The following is a 19808-nucleotide window of genomic DNA, read 5'->3' as shown; positions in this document are numbered from 1 at the left end:
AATTTTTCCAACAAATGTTTACAGACAGATTATTTCACTTATAATTCACTGTATCACAGTTCCAGTGGATCAGAAGTTTACATATACTAAGTTGACTGTGCCTTTAAACAGCTTGATGATGTCATGGCTTTAGAAGCTTCTGATAGACTAATTGACATCATTTGAGTCAATTGGAGGTGTACCTGTGGATGTATTTCAAGGCCTACCTTCAAACTCAGTGCCTCTTTGCTTGACATCATGGGAAAATCAAAATAAATCAGCCAAGACCTCAGAAAAAGTACTGTAGACCTCCAGAAATCTGGTTCATCCTTGGGAGCAATTTCCAAATGCCTGAAGGTACCATGTTCATCTGTACAAGCAATAGTACACAAGTACAAGCAGCATGGGACCACGCAGCCGTCATACCGCTCAGGAAGGAGACGCGTTCTGTCTCCTAGAGATGAACATACTTTGATGCGAAAAGTGCAAATCAATCCCAGATCAACGGCAAAGGACCTTGTGAAGATGCTGGAGGAAACAGGTACAAAAGTATCTGTATCCACAGTAAAACGAGTCCTATATCGACATAACCTGAAAGGCCGCTCAGCAAGGAAGAAGCCACTACTCCAAAACCACCATAAAAAAACAGACTACGGTTTGCAACTGCAAATGGGGACAAAGGTCATACTTCATTGGAGAAATATCCTCTGGTCTGATGAAACAAAAATAGAACTGTTTGGCCATAATGACCATCGTTATGTTTGGAGTTAAAAGGAGGAGGCTTGCAAGTCGAAGGACACCATCCCAACCGTGAAACACGGGGTGGCAGCAACATGTTGTGGGGGTGCTTTGCTGCAGGAGGGACTGGTGCACTTCACAAAATAGATGGCATCACGAGAAAGGAAAATGATGTTGATATATTGAAGAAACATCTCAAGACATCAGTGAGGAAGGTAAAGCTTGGTTGCAAATGGGTGTTCCAAATGGACAATGACCCCAAGCATACTTCCAAAGTTGTGGCAAAATGGCTTAAGGACAAGTCAAGGTATTGGAGTGGCCATCACGAAGCCCTGACCTCAATCCTATTGAAAATTTGTGGGCAGAACTGAAAAAGTGTGTGTGAGCAAGGAGGCCTACAAACTGACTCTGTTACACCAGCTCTGTCAGGAGGAATGGGCCAAAATTCACCCAACTTATTGTGGAAAGCTTGTGGAAGGCTACTCGAAAGGTTTGACCCAGGTTTTCATAGGGCTAGGTCCTTTTTTTCTCAGTTTCCACCTGACTGATGTGCCCAAAGTAAACTGTCTGTTGCTCAGGCCCTGAAGCCAGGATATGCATACAATTGGTACCATTGGAAACAAAACACTTTGAAGTTTCTAGACATGTTAAAATAATGTAGGAGACTATAACACAATAGATATGTAAGGAGCAAATCCAAAGAAAAACCAACCAGAATTGTTTTTTTGAGAGACCATGCTCTTACAATGGAAACTAAAGGGGCATACTGAATTCTAGCTCCAAGGATGCAATTCCTATGGCTTCCACGGGGTGTCAGCAGTATATGCTCAAGGTTTCAGGCTTGTAACTTACAAAACGAATAAGAAATATCCGTTTTAGTACAGGGACACAGTCTTGGAAATTCGTGTTTGGGCGCGCGATGAAGACAAGACGCACCTTCTAAAATCGTTTTCCTATTTAACATACTTCTTTCCGTAAGAAATATTATAGTTTGATTACATTTTAGGGTATCTGAGGAGTAAATAGAAACGTATTTTGACTTGTTGAAACAAAGTGTAGCAGTAGATTTTCGGATTCCTTTCTCTGCATGTTCAACGAGTGGATTACTCAAATCGATGGTGACAGCTAAACTGACTTTTTTGGGATATAAAGAAGGATTTTATCTAACAAAATGACACTACATGTTATAGCTGGGACCCTTTAGATGACAAATCAGAGGAAGATTTTCAAAAAGTAAGTGAATATTTAATCGCTATTTGTGAATTTATGAAACCTGTGCCGGTGGAAAAATATTTTGATGTGGGGAGCCGTCCTCAAGCAATCGCATGGCATGCTTTCGCTGTAATGGCTACTGTAAATTGGACAGTGCAGTTTGATTAACAAGAATTTAAGCTTTCAACCGATATAAGACACTTGTATGTACCTAAATGTTTAATATCCATAATTTTTCTGATTATTTATTTGAATTGCGCACCCTCCAGTTTCACCGGAAGTTGTCCCGCTAGGACGCCTAGGCAGAGTAAAATGCAAATGAATTACTTGACCTTTACCGCTCCAGCGTTCCGCCAGCGGAACTCCTCCCACATTCCACTGAAAAGGCAAAGCGCGAAATTCAATATATATTTTTTAGAAATATTTAACTTTCACACATTAACAATTCCAATACAGCAAATGAAAGGTACACATCTTGTGAATCCAGCCAACATGTCCGATTTTTAAAATGTTTTACAGCGAAAACACCACATATATTTATGTTAGCTCACCACCAAATACAAAAAAGGACAGACATTTTTCACAGCACAGGTAGCATGCACAAAGCCAACCTAACTAACCAAGAACCAACCAAACTAACCAAGAAACAACTTCATCAGATGACAGTCTTATAACATGTTACACAATAAATCTATGTTTTGTTCAAAAAATGTGCATATTTGAGGTATAAATCAGTTTTACATTGCAGCTACCATCACGGCTACCGTCACAAAAAGGACCAAAGCAGCCAGAGTAATTACAGACACCAACGTCAAATACCTAATTACTCATCATAAAACATTTCTGAAAAATCGATGGTGTATAGCAAATTAAAGACAAACATCTTTTGAATCCAGCCAATATTTCCGATTTTTTAAGTGTTTTACAGCGAAAACACAATATAGCATTATATTAGCTTACTACAATAGCCTACCACACTACCGCATTCATTCATCAAGGCACGTTAGCGATAGCAATAGGCACGTTAGCGATAGCGAATAAACCAGCAAAAGATATATCATTTTTGACTAACCTTGATAAGCTTCATCAGAGGAGAGTCCTATAACATCAGGTTATACATACACTTATGTTTTGTTCGAAAATGTGCATATTTAGAGCTGAAATCAGTGGTTATACATTGTGCTAACGTAGCATCTTTTTCCCAGAATGTGCGGATATTTTTATGACACTCCAACTATTCTGACCAAATAACTATTCATAAACGTTACTAGAAAATACATGTTGTACAGGAAATGATAGATACACTAGTTCTTAAGTGTTTTACAGCGAAAACACAATATAGCGTTATATTAGCTTACCACAATAGCCAGAAACACAAGCCATTTCCCAGCAGTAAAAGTTAGCGATCGTAACAAACCAGTAAAGGATATATCATTTTTGACTAACCTTGATATTCTTCATCAGATGGCAGTCCTATAACATCAGGTTATACATACACTTATGTTTTGTTCGAAAATGTGCATATTTAGAGCTGAAATCAGTGGTTATACATGTTGCTATCGTAGCTACTTTTTCCACAACGTCCGGATATTTTTCTGACACTTTTTCTGACACACATATTCTGACCAAATAACTATTCATAAACATAACTAAAAAATACATGTTGTATAAGAAATGATAGATCCATTAGTTCTTTTATGAAATCGCAGTGTTAGAATTCTAAAACATAACTTCATTACGACATCCAGCTTCGGTATAGCTAGAGTACCCAAAAGTTGGGCGCCGACGACTAGTTCACATGTACGACAGATATATGAAATAGCATCATAAAATGTTTCTTACTTTTGCTGATCTTCCATCAGAATGTTGGACAAGGGGTCCTTTGTCAAGAACAATCGTTGTTTGGATTTAGAACGGCCTCTTTCCCTCTTGAATTAGCAAGCACACTTGCCAAGTGGCGCGAATCTCTCCATCGTCAACAAAGTCAGAGAACGGAACACGGCAAACTCCCGAAAGAATTTGAATAATCTGATTAAACTATATTGAAAAAACATACTTTACGATGATATGGTCACATGTATCAAATAAAATCAAAGCCGGAGATAGTAGTCGCCTATAACGGCAGCTAAACAGAAGGCAAATCCAGGTACCTCCTCGCACTCTCCAGAAAACAGGAAATGGGGGACACGTCATACAAAGGGCTTGTATTCCACTTCAGACCAAGATAAACACTCAATTTCTTCTCTCACCGCCTCTTGACATCCAGGGGAAGGTCTATGACGTGCATGTATACTAATACGTATCATGCCCATTTATAGGCAGGAAGTAGAACAGAGCCTCGATTTCAGACTTTCCACTTCCTGGTTAGGAAGTTTGTGCCAAATGAGTTCTGTTTGACTCACAGATATAATTCAAACGGTTTTAGAAACTAGAGAGTGTTTTCTATCCAATAGTAATAATAATATGCATATTGTACGAGCAAGAATTGAGTACGAGGCCGTTTGAAATGGGCACCTTTTATCTGGCTACTCAATACTGCCCCTGCAGCCCAAACAGGTTAATGCAATCGCCGTGTTAGAATTCTAAAAATAACTTCATTACGACATCCAGCTTAGGTATAGCGAGAGAGTACCCAAAATCTGGGCGCAAACGACTAGTACAACATGTTCGACAGATATATGAAATAGCATCATAAAATGGGTCCTACTTTTGATGATCTTTCATCAGAATGTTGTACAAGGGGTCCTTTGTCGGGAACAATCGTTGTTTGGATTTAGAATGTCCTCTTCTCCAGTCAATTAGCACGGAAAGCTAGCAAAGTAGCGCGAAGCTCTCATTCCTGAACAAAGGCACACAACGCAACACGCCTAACGTCCCGAAAAAATTTCAATAATCTAATAAAACTATATTGAAAAAACATGCTTTACGATGATATTGTCACATGTATCAAATAAAATCAAAGCCGGAGATATTAGTCGTCCATAACGACAGCTTATCAGAAGGCAAAACCAGGTCCCTTCACGCGCTCTCCAGAAAACAGGAAACTGGTGACACGTCATACCGAGAGCTTTTATTCGACCCCAGATCAAGTTATTCACTCCATTTCTTCTCTCACTGCCTGTCGACATCTAGTGGAAGACGTATGAAGTGCATCTATACTAATAAATATCAAGGACATTAATAGGCAGGCCCTAGAACAGAGCATCAATTTCAGATTTTCCACTTCCTGTCAGGAAGTTTGCTGCAAAATTAATTCTGTTTTACTCACAGATATAATTCAAACAGTTTTAGAAACTAGAGAGTGTTTTCTATCCAATGGTAATAATAATATGCATATTGTACGAGCAAGAATTGAGTATGATACTGCCCCTGCAGCCCAAACAGGTTAAATGACAGGTTTTAATGCAACAAAATAGGAAAAACGCCAAGGGGGATGAATACTTTTGCAAGCACTGTACCAACGACAACACAGAGACTAACCCCAGCATTATTGTGGGAAACAGTGAAAGCTTATTTGAGAGGCTGTATCATCTCCATTCAGGCTGCCAGGAGTAGGCAAAACAGAGAAAAATGAGTATAATTGGAGGGACAAATTCACTTACTGGATAGGGAGAATGCTAGTCATCCATCTACGGAGAATTATTTTTATTTTATTACCGCTTTGAAATTTGAATATAATCAGATTCTCTCAACTAAAATTGCTCAAACATATTTTGAGTTTGGTGGCAAACCACACAAATTACTTGCCAGACAACTTCGAAAAACTGAGAGTGACCGAGTGATTCACAAAGTTAACTGGGAAATGACTCTCTTCCCCAAGGACATCAATGACAATTTTGTCAGTTTTACGAGACATCTAAAGCAGATCCTAATCCCTGAACCAGGAAGATTCCAACTTCCTGAATAAGGTAATATCTCTTGGAGAAATTCGAGAAACAATTACATCTCTAAAGAGTGGCAAGACCCTAGGCCCAGATGGATTCCCTATAAAACATTCAGCAACATTCTCCCTACCTGCACAAAATGTTGGTTCAGGCTATTGAGGATGGAGATCTCCTACCTACTTTCGATGAGGCATTTATTACAGTTGTTCATAAAAAGGGTAAAGATCCGGAAGTGGTAGGGTCATGCAGATCAATATCTCTCCTTAATACAGACCAAAAGATTTGCACAAAAACTCTGGCTATTAGGCTTAGCACTTTATTGGGAAAATTGGTCCATTCGGACCAGACTGGCTTTATCCCTAACAGAAACTCATTTTTCAATCTCAGGCGCCTCTGCAACATTATGTATTCTCAGAGGTTACCCAACGTGGACCTTGCCGTTATATCTCTTGACGCCGAAAAGGGCTTTGACCAAGTTGAGTGGTCCTATCTATTCACGGTCCTACAGAAATTTAATATTGGAGATGGGTTCACGAAATGGATCCAGCTTTTATAGAGGAACCCCTGTGCGAGAATACTCACTAACCAATCATTGTCGCCCCGATTTAACCTTTATAGAGGGGCATGGTTGTGCACTGTTGCCTCTGCTTTTTGCTCTAATCATTGAACGTCTCGCTCAGGCAATCAGATCTCATGCAGCAATACACGGCTATAATACTGAAGATACTCTAAATAGGATTTCTCTATACGCAGATTACATTCTCCTCTATGTAAAATAACCCCAATCTAGTATTCCAGCTATTTTATGTATTTTATTAATTTGTTTGGTACCTTCTCAGGATATAGAATAAATTCTCAGGAAGGAAATTAAAGTCCACTTTGACCCTACACCAATATCATTCCTGCTCCCTGTTGCCAGGAATCCCTCCTTTGCCCCCTTTAACCTTGATAACACCTTTGAGCGATGGAGAGAACTAGGGATCAATACCACAGGGGATCTACAATATTTATAGAAGGGACCTTTGCCTCTGATTTGTTGAAGGAAACCTATAATCTTCCCAGAAGTAACTTTTTAAGATACCTGCAGATTGGAGGCTGTTAGAAAACATCTTCCTACATTTAGAAATGCTAAACCTTCCATGTTTGACGGATGCATCAACATTTGTCCCACCTCAGGCAAACTGATATCTCGTCTATATGACGCTTTTCAATCTGTTAGCACACCATCTACAGATGCCATTAATGCAAAATGGGAAGAAAAGCTAAGCACTAACATTTCTGTAGCAGACTGGGAAGATAGCTTGGAGTATATCCACACCTGCTCCATTAACTCCAGACACCGTCTCATACAATTCAAGATCTTACACAGATTACACTATTCCAAAACTAAGCTGCATAGGATATTTCCTGATACATCCCCTTTGTGTGATAAATGTCAGGCTGTGCAGGGTACACTACTCCACTGCTTTGCCCTATGCTCTAGCTTGTATGGTTACTGGTGTGGAATTGTTAGGATAGTCTCTGAAGTTCTGGAGACTTCAATTGACATCTGCCCTCTTTCTGTTTACATGTCCTTGTTTTGTATTATTTACTTTGTACCTAGAACTCTGGGTCTTTTTGTTTCTGTCTTCTCTTTTATGTTTAGATAAGAATTTCATCCTTGTCTTTTCTACAAAACACCTATACACCATTCTTGTGTGTGTTCAATAAAGAATATTTGAACAGCGAATTTATTTTTATAAACAGATTCCTTGTTTTTCATGACATTTTATTACAACCAATCTTATTATAATGATACACCTTCCTGGCTTTATGCGTTGCCGCATGCAATGCAACTTCTGGAGATGAGGGAATGCGATGTGATCTGTAAGATGGTTCCGATTATGTTCAGAAAATGTAGGCCTTTTTGGGAGCAGTATAACGGTGAGAGGACATTCTCCCTCTCTCTTTATATAGGATATTTGTTCAGCTACTGTGAGAAGTTTGGATGTGAGTAAAACCCCCCCATAGTCTGCTTTGTTTTAATATTTTATGCCCACGTGCCGAAGTTATGGTGCCTGTAAGTGTGACATAGCATATTTAAAACAAGGTGTTGTTTCGCTTTGTTTAGGCCTCATCAATAATGAATTGAATCTTGCTTATTGACAATGTTTGGCATGTCCCTGCTCAGCCGTAATGTAATGTACAGTAGGAGCCCCTATATCAGTGTGAATGCTATTGAAGACATGCAATTACTTAGAACAATGTGGACTGCAAATGGGTTCAAGTTAACGTATTTAGCAAAGATAGGTCTATATTTAGTTATTTTGTTTCTGAAAGCCATTTAACAGACTATAATGGACTAACATTGGAATTACAGTTGATTCCAAGGCAATACATGAAAGGATTGTAAATACACAACTGGAAGCAACCACATATTTCACCATGGAGCACGTTCTAATTGGCCAGTGAGGGGCCAAGCCTCGACACTACCACAACTTGTTTATTCATCAAACGCCAGCAAGTGCGCCGATAATTGTAATAGTGAAAAAAACTCAAATATTTATGACACACCCCAGAACCTATAGCGCTACAGCCTGCGCCTACATTTACCATTGCGTTGGGTTCGTTCAAATAGAGCCCATGGCACAGGAGGCTATGGGAAGAATGGGGCAAATGAAATGGAAACCTGGAAACCATGTGTTTGATGTATTTGTTACCATTCCACATATTGCGCTCCAGTCATTACCACGAGTCTGTCCTCCCCAATTAAGGTGCCACCAACCTCCTGTGGCCTATAGTATTGTTAGTGGGCTAGCAGCCTTAGCCTGTCAGCGAAGGTTATTCTCTATGGGGCTGGATTACCATAGCGACTCATTGAAGGAAGGGGTATTTGTAACAGAATCAATAGCAGAGGCTCACCTCCAAACCAAAACAGGCTCTATTTTAGGAACACACAAACATATAATACTGAATATTAAACCCCAAACTAGGGATTGATCTTGTGTCGTTTTGTTGTCCTTGTATCATATTTTTTTTTTAAAGTATGAGACTGGTTGATTTTGGTTTGATGTCAAAAGATAGACTAGTCACCTGTGAGACAACACTTAAAGGAATATTTCAGGATTTTGGCATTGAGGCCCTTTATCTGCATGCTAGCAGATACCCATATACCTCCAGTCATTGCTCTAACGCTAGTTAGAATTGGCTTGCGAAACTACCTCTAACTTGCTTCATACTGGACACAGAGACATAAACATGGTATCCACTAGTTCATCTGATTCTGTGGAAGTAAAATCCCAAAGTATCCCTTTAATAGTGAGAAGTATGGAACAATGATCATGGTAAATCCAGTAATAATGCTTGATGTCGTGAGACTCGCTATCGTTGACTGGAGTAATGTATAGGACACCACGATAGGCTGATTTCAGAACTGACTAATGTGGGGATGAAGATTGATTAGCTGGGGAGAGCAGAGGTTGGTGGACCTAGCTGTTGCGACATGAACCCGGAACAGCCCCAGCATTAGAGCCGGTTTATGGTCAATCCGCCATCTGCAGTGGCCTACAGCGATTCAGCTTCCACAGAAGTCAGAGCATTAATACTTCTTGCGCTTCGGGGAGCAGAAGATAGCGAAGTGAGTCATACACATCCAATAAATTGGTCTGCACCTCTTAAAACGCACCACTCGTAGTGATTCAGGGCTAAGAACACTGTTCTGTGCCCAAGAACACTAAGGTAACCTGCCTAAATTACTACTGACCCGTAGCACTCACGTCTGTAGCCATGAAGTGCTTTGAAAGGCTGCTCATGGCTCACATCAACACCATTATAGCCAGAAACCCTAGACCCACTCCAATTTGCATACCGTCCTAACAGATCCCCAGATGATGCAATCTCTATTGCACTCCACACTGCCCTTTCCCACCTGGACAAAAGGAACACGTATGTGAGAATGCTATTCATTGACTACAGTTCAGCGTTCAACACCATAGTGCCCTCAAAGCTCATCAATAAGCTTAGGCCCTGGGACTAAACACCTCCTTCTGCAACTGGATCCTGGACTTCCTGATGGTCGCCCCCAGGTGGTAAGGGTAGGTAACAACACATCCGCCACGCTGATCCTCAACACATGGCCCCTCAAGGGTGCGTGCTCAGGCCCCTCCTGTACTCCCTGTTGACTCATGACTGCACAGCCAGGCACAACTCCAACACCATCATTAAGTTTGCTGATGACACAACAGTGGTAGGCCTGATCACCTACAACAACGAAACAGCCTATAGGGAGAAGGTCAGAGACCTGGCCATGTGGTGCCAGGACAACAACCTCTCCCTCAACGTGATCAATACAAAGGAGATAATTGTGGACTACAGGAAAAGGAGGGCCAAGCACGCCCCCCATTCTCATCAACAGGACTGTAGTGGAGCAGGTTGAGAGCTTCAAGTTCCTTGGTGTCCACATCACCAACAGTCCAAGCACACCAAGACAGTCATGAAGAGGGCTCACCAAAGCCTATTCCCCCTCAGGAGATTGAAAAGATTTGGCATGGGTCCTCAGATCCTCAAAAGGTTCTACAGCTGCACCATCGAGAGCATCCTGACTGGTTGCATCACTGGCTGGTATGGCAACTGCTCGGCCTCCAACCACAAGGCATTAGAGGGTAGTGCGTACGGCCCAGTAATTCACTGGGGCCAAGCTTCCTGCCAAGACTTCAGCCACCCTAGTCATAGACTGTTCTCTCTGCTACCGCAAGGCAAGCGGTACCGGAGCGCCAAGTTTAAGTCCAAGAGGCTTCTAAACAGCTCTACCCCCAAGCCTTAAGACTCCTGAACATCTAATCAAATAGCTACCCAGACTATTTGCATTTTCATGTCTTTCAAATCCCTACACGAGGAATCATAAAGATGTTTATATTTGCGAACCCCTTTCATCAAAGTCCTCCATGTTTGTTGTGAAAGAAGTTGTCAAGAAAGTGAGTGTGTTTATACAGGATGTACCGCCCCCAGCTACCATCAACAAAATTTGGGAGGCGCACGGCATCGCCGTACTGAGCTCAATTTGGCCTCTGCAAGGCTCTGGAGGATCTGCTTTGGCGTCACCCCCTCCGTACAGAGCCTGCTGAATCAAGCATAAATCACATTATAGTTAGACAGAAGACACGGCCTCCTAATGACACACACAAGCACATACCTACACACAAACACACACACACACACAGTCCAGTTCATCGCACACTGTTAGGCCATTATCCCCCAGCAGACAGCCTCCTGCTCGTTAGCGGATGTATTAATCACCTGAACCGATAGGTGGGGAAAGCAGAGCAGCCTCCCTCCCTCCCTCCATCTCTCTCTCTCTCTCTCACGCTCTCTGTCAGTCTGTCTACTGCTCTAATTCACGTCCATGTCTATCTGTTTGTCTATCTGTCTGTCTTTCTGTCTACTGCTCTAATTCACTTTCCTGTCTGTCTGTCTGTCTGTCGGTCTCAAGCTCTGATTCACTCCCCTGTACTGTCTGTCTAGTCCAGCTGGCTGGCTGGCTGGGGTTAACATGCTGCAGTGGAGGAAGGAGATAGTCATTATAAGCATCAGTCACTCTGTCACCATGACCTTAGTGTACCCTCTGGTTCCTATTTGGATTTGAGTGACTTAATGCATACAATGGATCAGAGAAAGAGCATGGAAAAGAGTGATAAGTTGGATACAGTATAGGTTGTCACATATGTCCAGTGGTGTACACACACACAAGTGTTAAGGAAATATATATTTTAGGGATACAGTAGGGGAGGAGAGAGTCGGGTGTATGTGAACCAAAGGACAGACCCAAGGAACCTAAGGAAGCCCCATCACATCGTCATTGTACCATAGCTGGGTGATCTAATGATGAGGGTGTTACCGTAAAGTGATACTAATATAACGAGGGGACACCACATCAATTCCACCCTTCTCCCTGTGCTGTCATCATTAGAGCTGTGATTGACGGCTGGGATAGCCACTCTGACAGGGAGATGGAGGAAGATGGGCCTCACTCCCGACAAAGGATTTATCGAGGGACGGGAGTATTATCCTGCTGAAGGACACTATCTTTAAACCTCACAAGTTCACTGCATTTTAACTTTGCGATGATCTTTTTTAACACTCAGTTATTACTCAGACCAGTGTGTCAAAGTTAAAGAATAGAGTTACTGTTAAGTCCCTGTGTCAGCGATAATTCCTATTATTTTCTCATGGCCCTAGACAGTTTAGCAGGACAGAGGTGGCAGTCCCTTTCAGAGGAACAAAGAGAAGAAGACTTGTCTCGTTCAAGGCTGACAGAGACTCACGCAGGGCTCTCTCTGGAGCAGGGGTCTCCAACCTTTTCTAGCATGAGAGCTACTTTTAATTAAACATGTCGAGAGCTGCAATTTCTTCTCTAGCCTTCAAATAGGCACATCCTTCAAATAGTACCCCTGCAACTCTTCCCCAGGTCCTTAGTGTACAAGAGCACTATGTGTGTGTGTGTGTGTGTGTGTGTGTGTGTGTGTGTGTGTGTGTGTGTGTGTGTGTGTGTGTGTGTGTGTGTGTGTGTGTGTGTGTGTGTGTGTGTGTGTGTGTGTGCGTGCGTGCGTGCGTGCGTGTGTGTGTGTGTGTGTGTGTGTGTGTGTGTGTGTGTGTGTCCACTGAATAGCCGATCAGCTAGCTTTTCGTGTGGCGCAACTGATAAGAGTGGCAAAAGTCTCTGGGAGGGCGGTCACATGTGCTTTCAAAGCAGAGGTCCTGGGTCTGAGCCGAATCAGGAGGAATAGGTACTTGTTCAGCAAGAATCCGTGACATCCTTTAAACGCACCTGCGTGCGTCCATGTGTGTCTGCATATGTCTGTCAGTAGAGAGAATCTGTGTGTTTGCATATATAAGTTTCCATGAAGAGAGAAAGACAGCTCATTTCATATCAGGGCTAGGGAGGTTAATCCTGCTGAGAGATTTAAGTGAGAAAGAGAAAAATGACTTTGTTTCAACGTTCTTCGTTTTTTCCCCCACTCTTATTCTGAGTCATCAGACTATGGGAGTGCAGAAGTGCAGGTGCTGTGACTGGACTTTCCAACGAAAAGTCAACATTTGAGTTGCGCCTGGGAGTCTTGATTTACCATTTATTTCTATTGGGCACAAAGTAATGTGAAACACAACCAAAACAAACAGCAAATACATCCAACAAGTGTGTAGAGTGAGAAGCTTGATGTAATCATTGTGTGCTAAATACTAGGGGCCCAAATACTAAACTTTTGACTACTTTAATATACATATAAGTGAATTTTCCCCAAAACTGTTGGTCCCCTAAAATGGGGGGAAACTATATACAAAAAGGGATGTCATTTCTAAACGGTTCAGCCGATGTGGATGAAAATACCCTCAAACTAAAGCTGACAGTCTGCATATGATACATAGACATGCTACATAGTCATTTTATCAGGTCAAATTCAAAGTGCTTGAGTACAGATCCAAAACAACAAAAAATGTATCTATTTACAGTGGGGTCCAAAATGATCGACACGTCAACAAGACTGTACAATAACACTGAGCCATATTGAATGCTCAAAGAAATTGGGGACATCACATACCTCGCTTGTCAGATCTAGACTCTGTACATAGGGCAGCAGTCTTTAAGGTGCATCTGTGATGCAGGGGAGGCTGCCTCTGAGCTTGGCTAGCAAGCTGCTGTTCCTACACTACGGCTGACCAAGCAGCTGTAATAATGCTATTGAGCGTGTGTTTGGTCTGGGGTTGTTGCTGGGGAATGTGATAGTCCTGGTCTTAGTGGATAGAGAATGGAGGATGGCTAGCTAAGTGAATCTCACTCTGTGTGTGTTGGTCTGTGTGTGTGTGGGGGGATCTGTCTGTGGGTCTGTGTCTGTGTATGTGGTGGGGTGTGTGTGTGTGGGGGTCTGTGTGTGTGGGTGACTCCTAGCAGGCCTCAAGCAGGTGAACTTTACATACATTTCCTACCGATCTGGTCTGGGGTGGAGAGGCAAAAATGGCCCTCGCAGGAGAGGGGATGTGTGTGGGAGTGGCACGGTGGCTTCCCAATCACCCTCTGTATGGTTTGGACAAACACACACAGAGGAGAGTGAGAGAAGAGGGGTAGGAAATAGAGAGAGTGTATAGAGATGGCGAGAGTATGACTACCCCACTGTTTATTCAAATCCTATTACTGCTGCAGCAGAGGGAGAGATAGGGGGGAGGGGAGGAGAGGGAGGTAGGTAGGTAGGTAGACAGAGAACACGAGACAGAGAGAGAGAGAGAGAGAGCGAGAGAGAGAGAGAGAGAGAGACAGAGAGAGAGAGACAGAGAGAGAGAGGGGGGAGGGAGGAGAGTACCTCAAAAGTTATTCCTAAAAAATCTAATTTTGTGTCTTTCTCCTCTCTCTCCGCAACTCAGTTCAAAGATGTTGATGTATTCTAACACTATGGTCAATGTGTTTCCAGCTGCGAGGGCTCACCAAGCCATGAAATGGAAAAGGAGATACAATCAGTGGGTATCTGCAAACAAGCCCTGTAGTCATGCATGAACTGGCAATATTTTGGCATCAGCTAACATTTTGTTGAACAGTGAATGCAGCTCTGCCAGTGTACTTGTACTGTATTCTAATTTTGACCTCTCACGCTCTCTCCTCCTCTTATCTTTTTTCTCCTCTCTCCCTGTTCCTACTTCCATCTGCTTCCACTCTCCTCTCATCCTCTCCTCTTCTCCTCTCTTCTTCTCCCACCTGGTCCCCTCTCCCTCTTCTCTTCTCCTCTCCATCTCCAGGATTCGTACCTTTCCTAAGGAGTCTCCTCTGTTAGGTCGAGATACGGTACGAGCTCTCATGTACTATGCCCTCAAGGTCTGGAGTGACATCTCACCCCTCAACTTCCATGAAGTGGCGGGCAACGACGCAGACATCCAGATCGACTTCACCAAGGCCGACCACAACGACGGGTACCCTTTCGATGGGCCGGGAGGCACCGTGGCACACGCCTTCTTCCCCGGAGAGAGGTTCACGGCAGGGGACACCCACTTTGATGATGATGAGGCCTGGACCTTCAGATCACCAGGTGAGTGGTTGGTGGTTTACTGTACCTTTATTGACTAGTGTGTATTGTGCATGTATTGTATATGTGATATCATGTTCATTTGTTCATTATATTTATGTGTATGAAGTGCATTTCCAGGAGTTTGCACATGGGTGCATGTGTGTGATGCCCAGTGACACCTTGCAGCTCCAGCCATTGGTCGGTCAGCCATGGGTTGATCAGATCTACTAAATGCTCCCAGACACAGGGATGCTCTCATTAATCATTAAGTCTGCCTGCTGCTGCTCGGCTGCTTGGCTGAGGACTGCCCAACTCCTCTTCCCTCTCCCCTCTCCCATTCTCATTAGACTGAGTGGACTCAATGTGCTTCCCATCGCTCCCTCCCTGTCCATCTCTGATGGAGAAAGTCATGCCTTCTCTGTTATGACCTTACCTCTCCTTCCTTCCCGAGACAGACGGAGGAAGAGGGTGGCTATTTTGTTAGCTATTTATTAGTTGTATTGCTTGGGAATGGAAGCTGTTCAAAAGCCTGTTGGTGTCAGAAGCCCATTGGTACCTCTTGCCGTGCTGCAGCAGAGAAAATAGTCTATGGCTTGGGTGGTTGGGGTCTCATGATTTTCCAGGTCTTTTTTTTTAACACCGCCTGATAAAGAGGTCCTGGATGGCAGGGAGCTTGGCCCCGGTAATGTACAGGGCTGTCCGCACAACCCTCTGTTGCGCAAATGATCGAGGGCGGTGCTATTGACATACCAAGCAGTGATGCAGCCAGTCAAATGCTCTCAATGGTACATCGATAGAACCTTTTAAGGATTTGAGGGCCCATGGCAACCGTTTTCAACCTCCTGAGGGTGAAGAGGTGCTGTCACGCCTTCTCCTTGACTGTGTGGGTGTGTTTGGACCATTTTAAAGCTTTAGTGATTTGGACACTGAGCTGTCTACCTGCTCCATTGCCAACCCATCGATGTGCATAGGGGCATGCTCCCCCCCCCCCCCCCCCCCCCCCCGTTTCCTCTAGGTGGATGAGGGCAGTGTGGAGAGCAATTTAGATTGCGTCATCTATGGATTTGTTGGGGCAGTATGCAAATTGGAGTGGGTCTAGGGTGGCTGTGATGATGGAAAAAGTGTGTGCCGTAACCAGCCTCTCAAAGCACTTCATGGTTATGGAAGTGAGTGCTACAGGGTGGTAATCATTGTGGCATGAAGCCTTAGAGTTCTTATGAACATGGGTGACTGTTGTCATCTTAGAACATGTGGGGATTGCAGACTGGGACAAGGAGAAGTTGAAAATTACTCTGAGAACGCGCCCTGGAATACTGTCGGGGTCCGCGGCCTTGCGGGTGTTGACCTGATAAAGGACCCTTCTCACGGCTTTAGTTTGACCCAAACCTTGGTGTTAATACAGGGCTTTTGATTGGGGAAGCAGCGAACCCTGACAGTGGGTACAACATTGCCAATGCATTTTCTAATGAGCTGGTGACGGAGGTGGTTAGCTCGTCGATGCATATCCTCTGATTTTGGTGACCATTTCCCAACAAAGCGAATCACAGGTACGTTCTGTTTCAGCTTCTGCCTTTAAACAAGAAGCAAGAGTACGGAGTCATGATCTGATTTGCCGAATGGAGGACGAGGGAGGGCCTTGTATGCTTGCTTGTGGGACCCAGACCTTAGTGTGGGGGGTAGGAGGTGGGGGTAGGTGAGAAGCGGGGCTGTGTGATGCAGACTGGCCCAGCTTGTATGCCTGGTGATGGGGCCAGGCTGCCAGGCCGTGCCCTGGTCTCCCTCTGTCCTGCAGGAGGCCTGGGGGCCATATGCTCCTGGACAGTGGCTCATTCTGCTCCAATTAGGGCTCCCACCAGGCCAGACCAGGCCGGGCAGGCAGGCAGCAGCTGCCTACACAGGGACTGGCAGGTGGAGCAGACAGGGAGGGAGAGAGAGAGGCGGTGGGGGTCAAGGGAATACACTGAGAGGGTTGGCGGATGGAGGGTTAGATTTAATGAAGTGGGAGAAAGTGAAGGAAGATGATTGGAAAATCCAGCCTCTCTCCAAGCCATCTCACATCACTGCATGAATAAATGATGATGATGCGAAGGTGGAAGTGAAGGATAATGATGATGATAAATATTATGATTTACCCTTCTCAACCCACACAGGGAATGAGATCGCTCCAGTATTTGCTTATGATATGAACCCTTTTACTGAAACGAATAAACGCCCCAAACCACCATCTAGTCTTTCAGCACTTGGATTTATTTGTGCTTGTTTGCGTTTCGTGTTATCCTTGACTTTCTGGTGGCAGACGTGAGTCGCCGAGGCGTAGGAAAGACAGTTAATTAAACATCTCTTAACTTCTTCTCAACATCCCAGTCCGTTGGGTTAACACTGCGACTCTTAGCCCCCCCCACACAGTAGGATACTAATCTCAAAGATCACTTACTAAAACTGATACCAAAGCCTTACCTTGACGAATGTTATGTACATGTATGTGTGATATGGTTGTTGTTGTGTTTTAAGACACTGAAGGATTGGGTTCTTTGACATGCGTAATGAAAACATTGTTGGTGCTTTGGGTTAGAAAGGGGAGTTAAACCTTAACTAGTTGTCCCTCGTTCTCTGTCATAACAGCGAGCCGTACAGGTGCTTCTTTCATTGAGGTCCTTTTCAGTCAGTCTGCATCAGGATTCAAGGCCTGGCCCTGGCTTTTTTCCCCCAATATCCTAGATATTGGAGTGGGTTGTTGTTGCTGCAACTTTCCAACAGGAAGATCATCTTTGGAGAGGTTGGTAACTTGTAAGGTCAAGAGCTAGCAGTGAAACGCGGTGGTTCAGTAGACATCCTGGGCCCTAATCTTCTTAAGAAGGATGGACGTTATCAGAGGAATAAGGACTTGAGTAATTGCTTTTCCTCTCACCCTTTTTTTTCTCTCGCCCCTTGCCTATTCTCTGAAAACATCTCCCATTGTATTGTTCTTGTAAGGACCTTACAACTTTCCACCCTTTGAGGGCGATCTGCTAATGTATGTAATTACCACTGAATTTAAAATTGCCATTTGAAGAACAGTGGAGCTAGCAGAATGCTGAACGCTCCATTTAAGTTCGCTAGCATTCTGCTCCCCACTGGTTGATTGTAAGGGGTGACTTCAAATGTGGTGGCCAGGGTAGGCTCCTGGGGCCCGAGTCACATAAATGGAAGGCTGTTTTTGTTTTGACAGCAGACACATTGCTTTTATTCATTATCTTGCCGCTGATTGCTCGCTAATGCAGACAGCTTACGGTGGCCGAAACAAAAGGCTCATTAAGCAGGTGTGTTTTCAATTTGGCTTTGGTTCATGCCTGTGTGCGTGTGCACACTTGAGTGTGTTCATGTTTGTGTGAAACTGGGAGAGAGAAAGAAAGAGACAGAGAGACAGAGAAGAGAAGGTAGAAATTGCTCCACCCTGCTCATCCACATTATCAAGCTGTCAGCCAGTCATTTAGTCTCCTGCTCTGGCTGACTGGCTCCTCAGAGACCAGGGTACACCCCATGGCTAACAGGCTGTACGCCATCACCACCATCGCCATCACCACAGAGGAACAGCAGCCCTCTCCTGAGGGAGGAGAGAGACATCGAAATGGAGCCCTAGTCATATTTGGAGATGGTCACATGGGCATGGAGTCAGGTTCCACAAAGCTGGTAGCATTTTGGCTGAGTAAACAGTCACAGGGCTGAACCTGCTGTAGTCAGTGTACAAAGGACTCTAAAAGGGAATAGGGGATTGTTCCTCTCATCCTCCACAGACTCCTAAAGTTTTCCCAGCAGCACCCTTTTCTGGCCACCTGTGGCTTGCTTTTAGAATAGGTTCCCATCCCTAAATCTAATGGGACAGACAGACTCCATCTGGCCCTGTTGTACTCTCTCGCTCTCTCTCTCTCTGTACCTCCTGCTGCCACCCATCCCAGCCCAGATGCTTCCTCCTCCACCCTGCATACTCCTCGTAAAGGAAATAGCACCATGGTACCATAACCTCTCTCCCTCCTTTTATCCCTTCCTCTCTTCCTCCCTTCTCTCCCTTCCTCCTCCACCATTTCTCCATTCCATTTCTGCACAATGTGCTCCCTTAGATTACAACTAGTATTGGGCTTTCCTCGCCCTGGTGGCTACACTAACCAGGAGTGAATCTATCACCAACTCTCTCATTTGTCTGTGTTTGAGCATGACCCTGAGACGCAGCCAAGCCTGTGCTAATCTAAAGCTAGCCACACACAAAGCATCAGGGAACCTAGTTAGCTGTGGCACACGAACACACCACAGCGACTTTGGTGGATGGTAGAGCCGCAATCGAAATCTCTTAGCCACAGGTTAGAACTCTTGGTCTCGCTTAGCAGAGCCAGACGAACAGGTTTTCTTTCTTTTTTTTAAGCAAATTCAGCCGTGGAGGAGAGGAGCGGTATTTCTAGCATGCTGCCCTCGCTCCAGGTGTCCCTCCATGCTCATCTGTGACTGACAGCTCATGGATCAGACTGCATTTCCATAACTATCTCTCTGCACCACTACTCTAAAAGCATTAAAAGCCTCTGTGCCTGTCTGCCAGTCTTCTTAACTGTAACTATATGAAGATGAGTTTAGAAGTAAGAGAAAAACACTGTGTCTGCCCTGAGATTGAAAAGTTTGGAGGTTGATTCTCGGCCGAGTCATACCAAAGACTGTAAAAACTATTTGCTTTTTGCTTGACACTCAACATTAAGGAGATCAATTGGGGTTAAGGCCCTGCAATAGACTAGCGTCCTATCCAGGCGGTGTACTTGTACATCAAGCTGCCTCACGCTACAGAAACAGGAGATTGCCGTCATGGTTCCACCTGTCACAAGAGGGCGGCAGAGACCGCCCTAGAGACTATTATGACACTCAGGTGTTTTCTATTACTAATTATGATTCCCTTTTAAGAGATGTGTGTTTTCTGTTACCCTTTGCAGATGCTTGATTTGTTTGCTGTGTG

General features: G+C 44.0%; 1 protein-coding gene across 1 annotated transcript in view; it reads left to right on the top strand.

Annotated features, from left to right (window-relative positions):
- Positions 1 to 19808, top strand: part of LOC129863875 (matrix metalloproteinase-17-like) — an 85409-nt gene that overhangs the window by 53549 nt on the left and 12052 nt on the right. Inside the window, exon 4 of the mRNA XM_055936228.1 lies at positions 14571 to 14857. Within this exon, the coding sequence (XP_055792203.1) occupies positions 14571 to 14857 (287 nt within the window). The remainder of the gene's footprint in view (positions 1 to 14570; positions 14858 to 19808) is intronic.

The sequence above is a fragment of the Salvelinus fontinalis genome, chromosome 10 (genome assembly GCF_029448725.1).
Source record: "Salvelinus fontinalis isolate EN_2023a chromosome 10, ASM2944872v1, whole genome shotgun sequence".
In the NCBI taxonomy this organism is placed as follows: Eukaryota; Metazoa; Chordata; class Actinopteri; order Salmoniformes; family Salmonidae; genus Salvelinus; species Salvelinus fontinalis.
The sequence above is the reverse complement of the archived record's forward strand: the minus strand, read 5'-3'. Positions and strand labels throughout refer to the sequence as shown.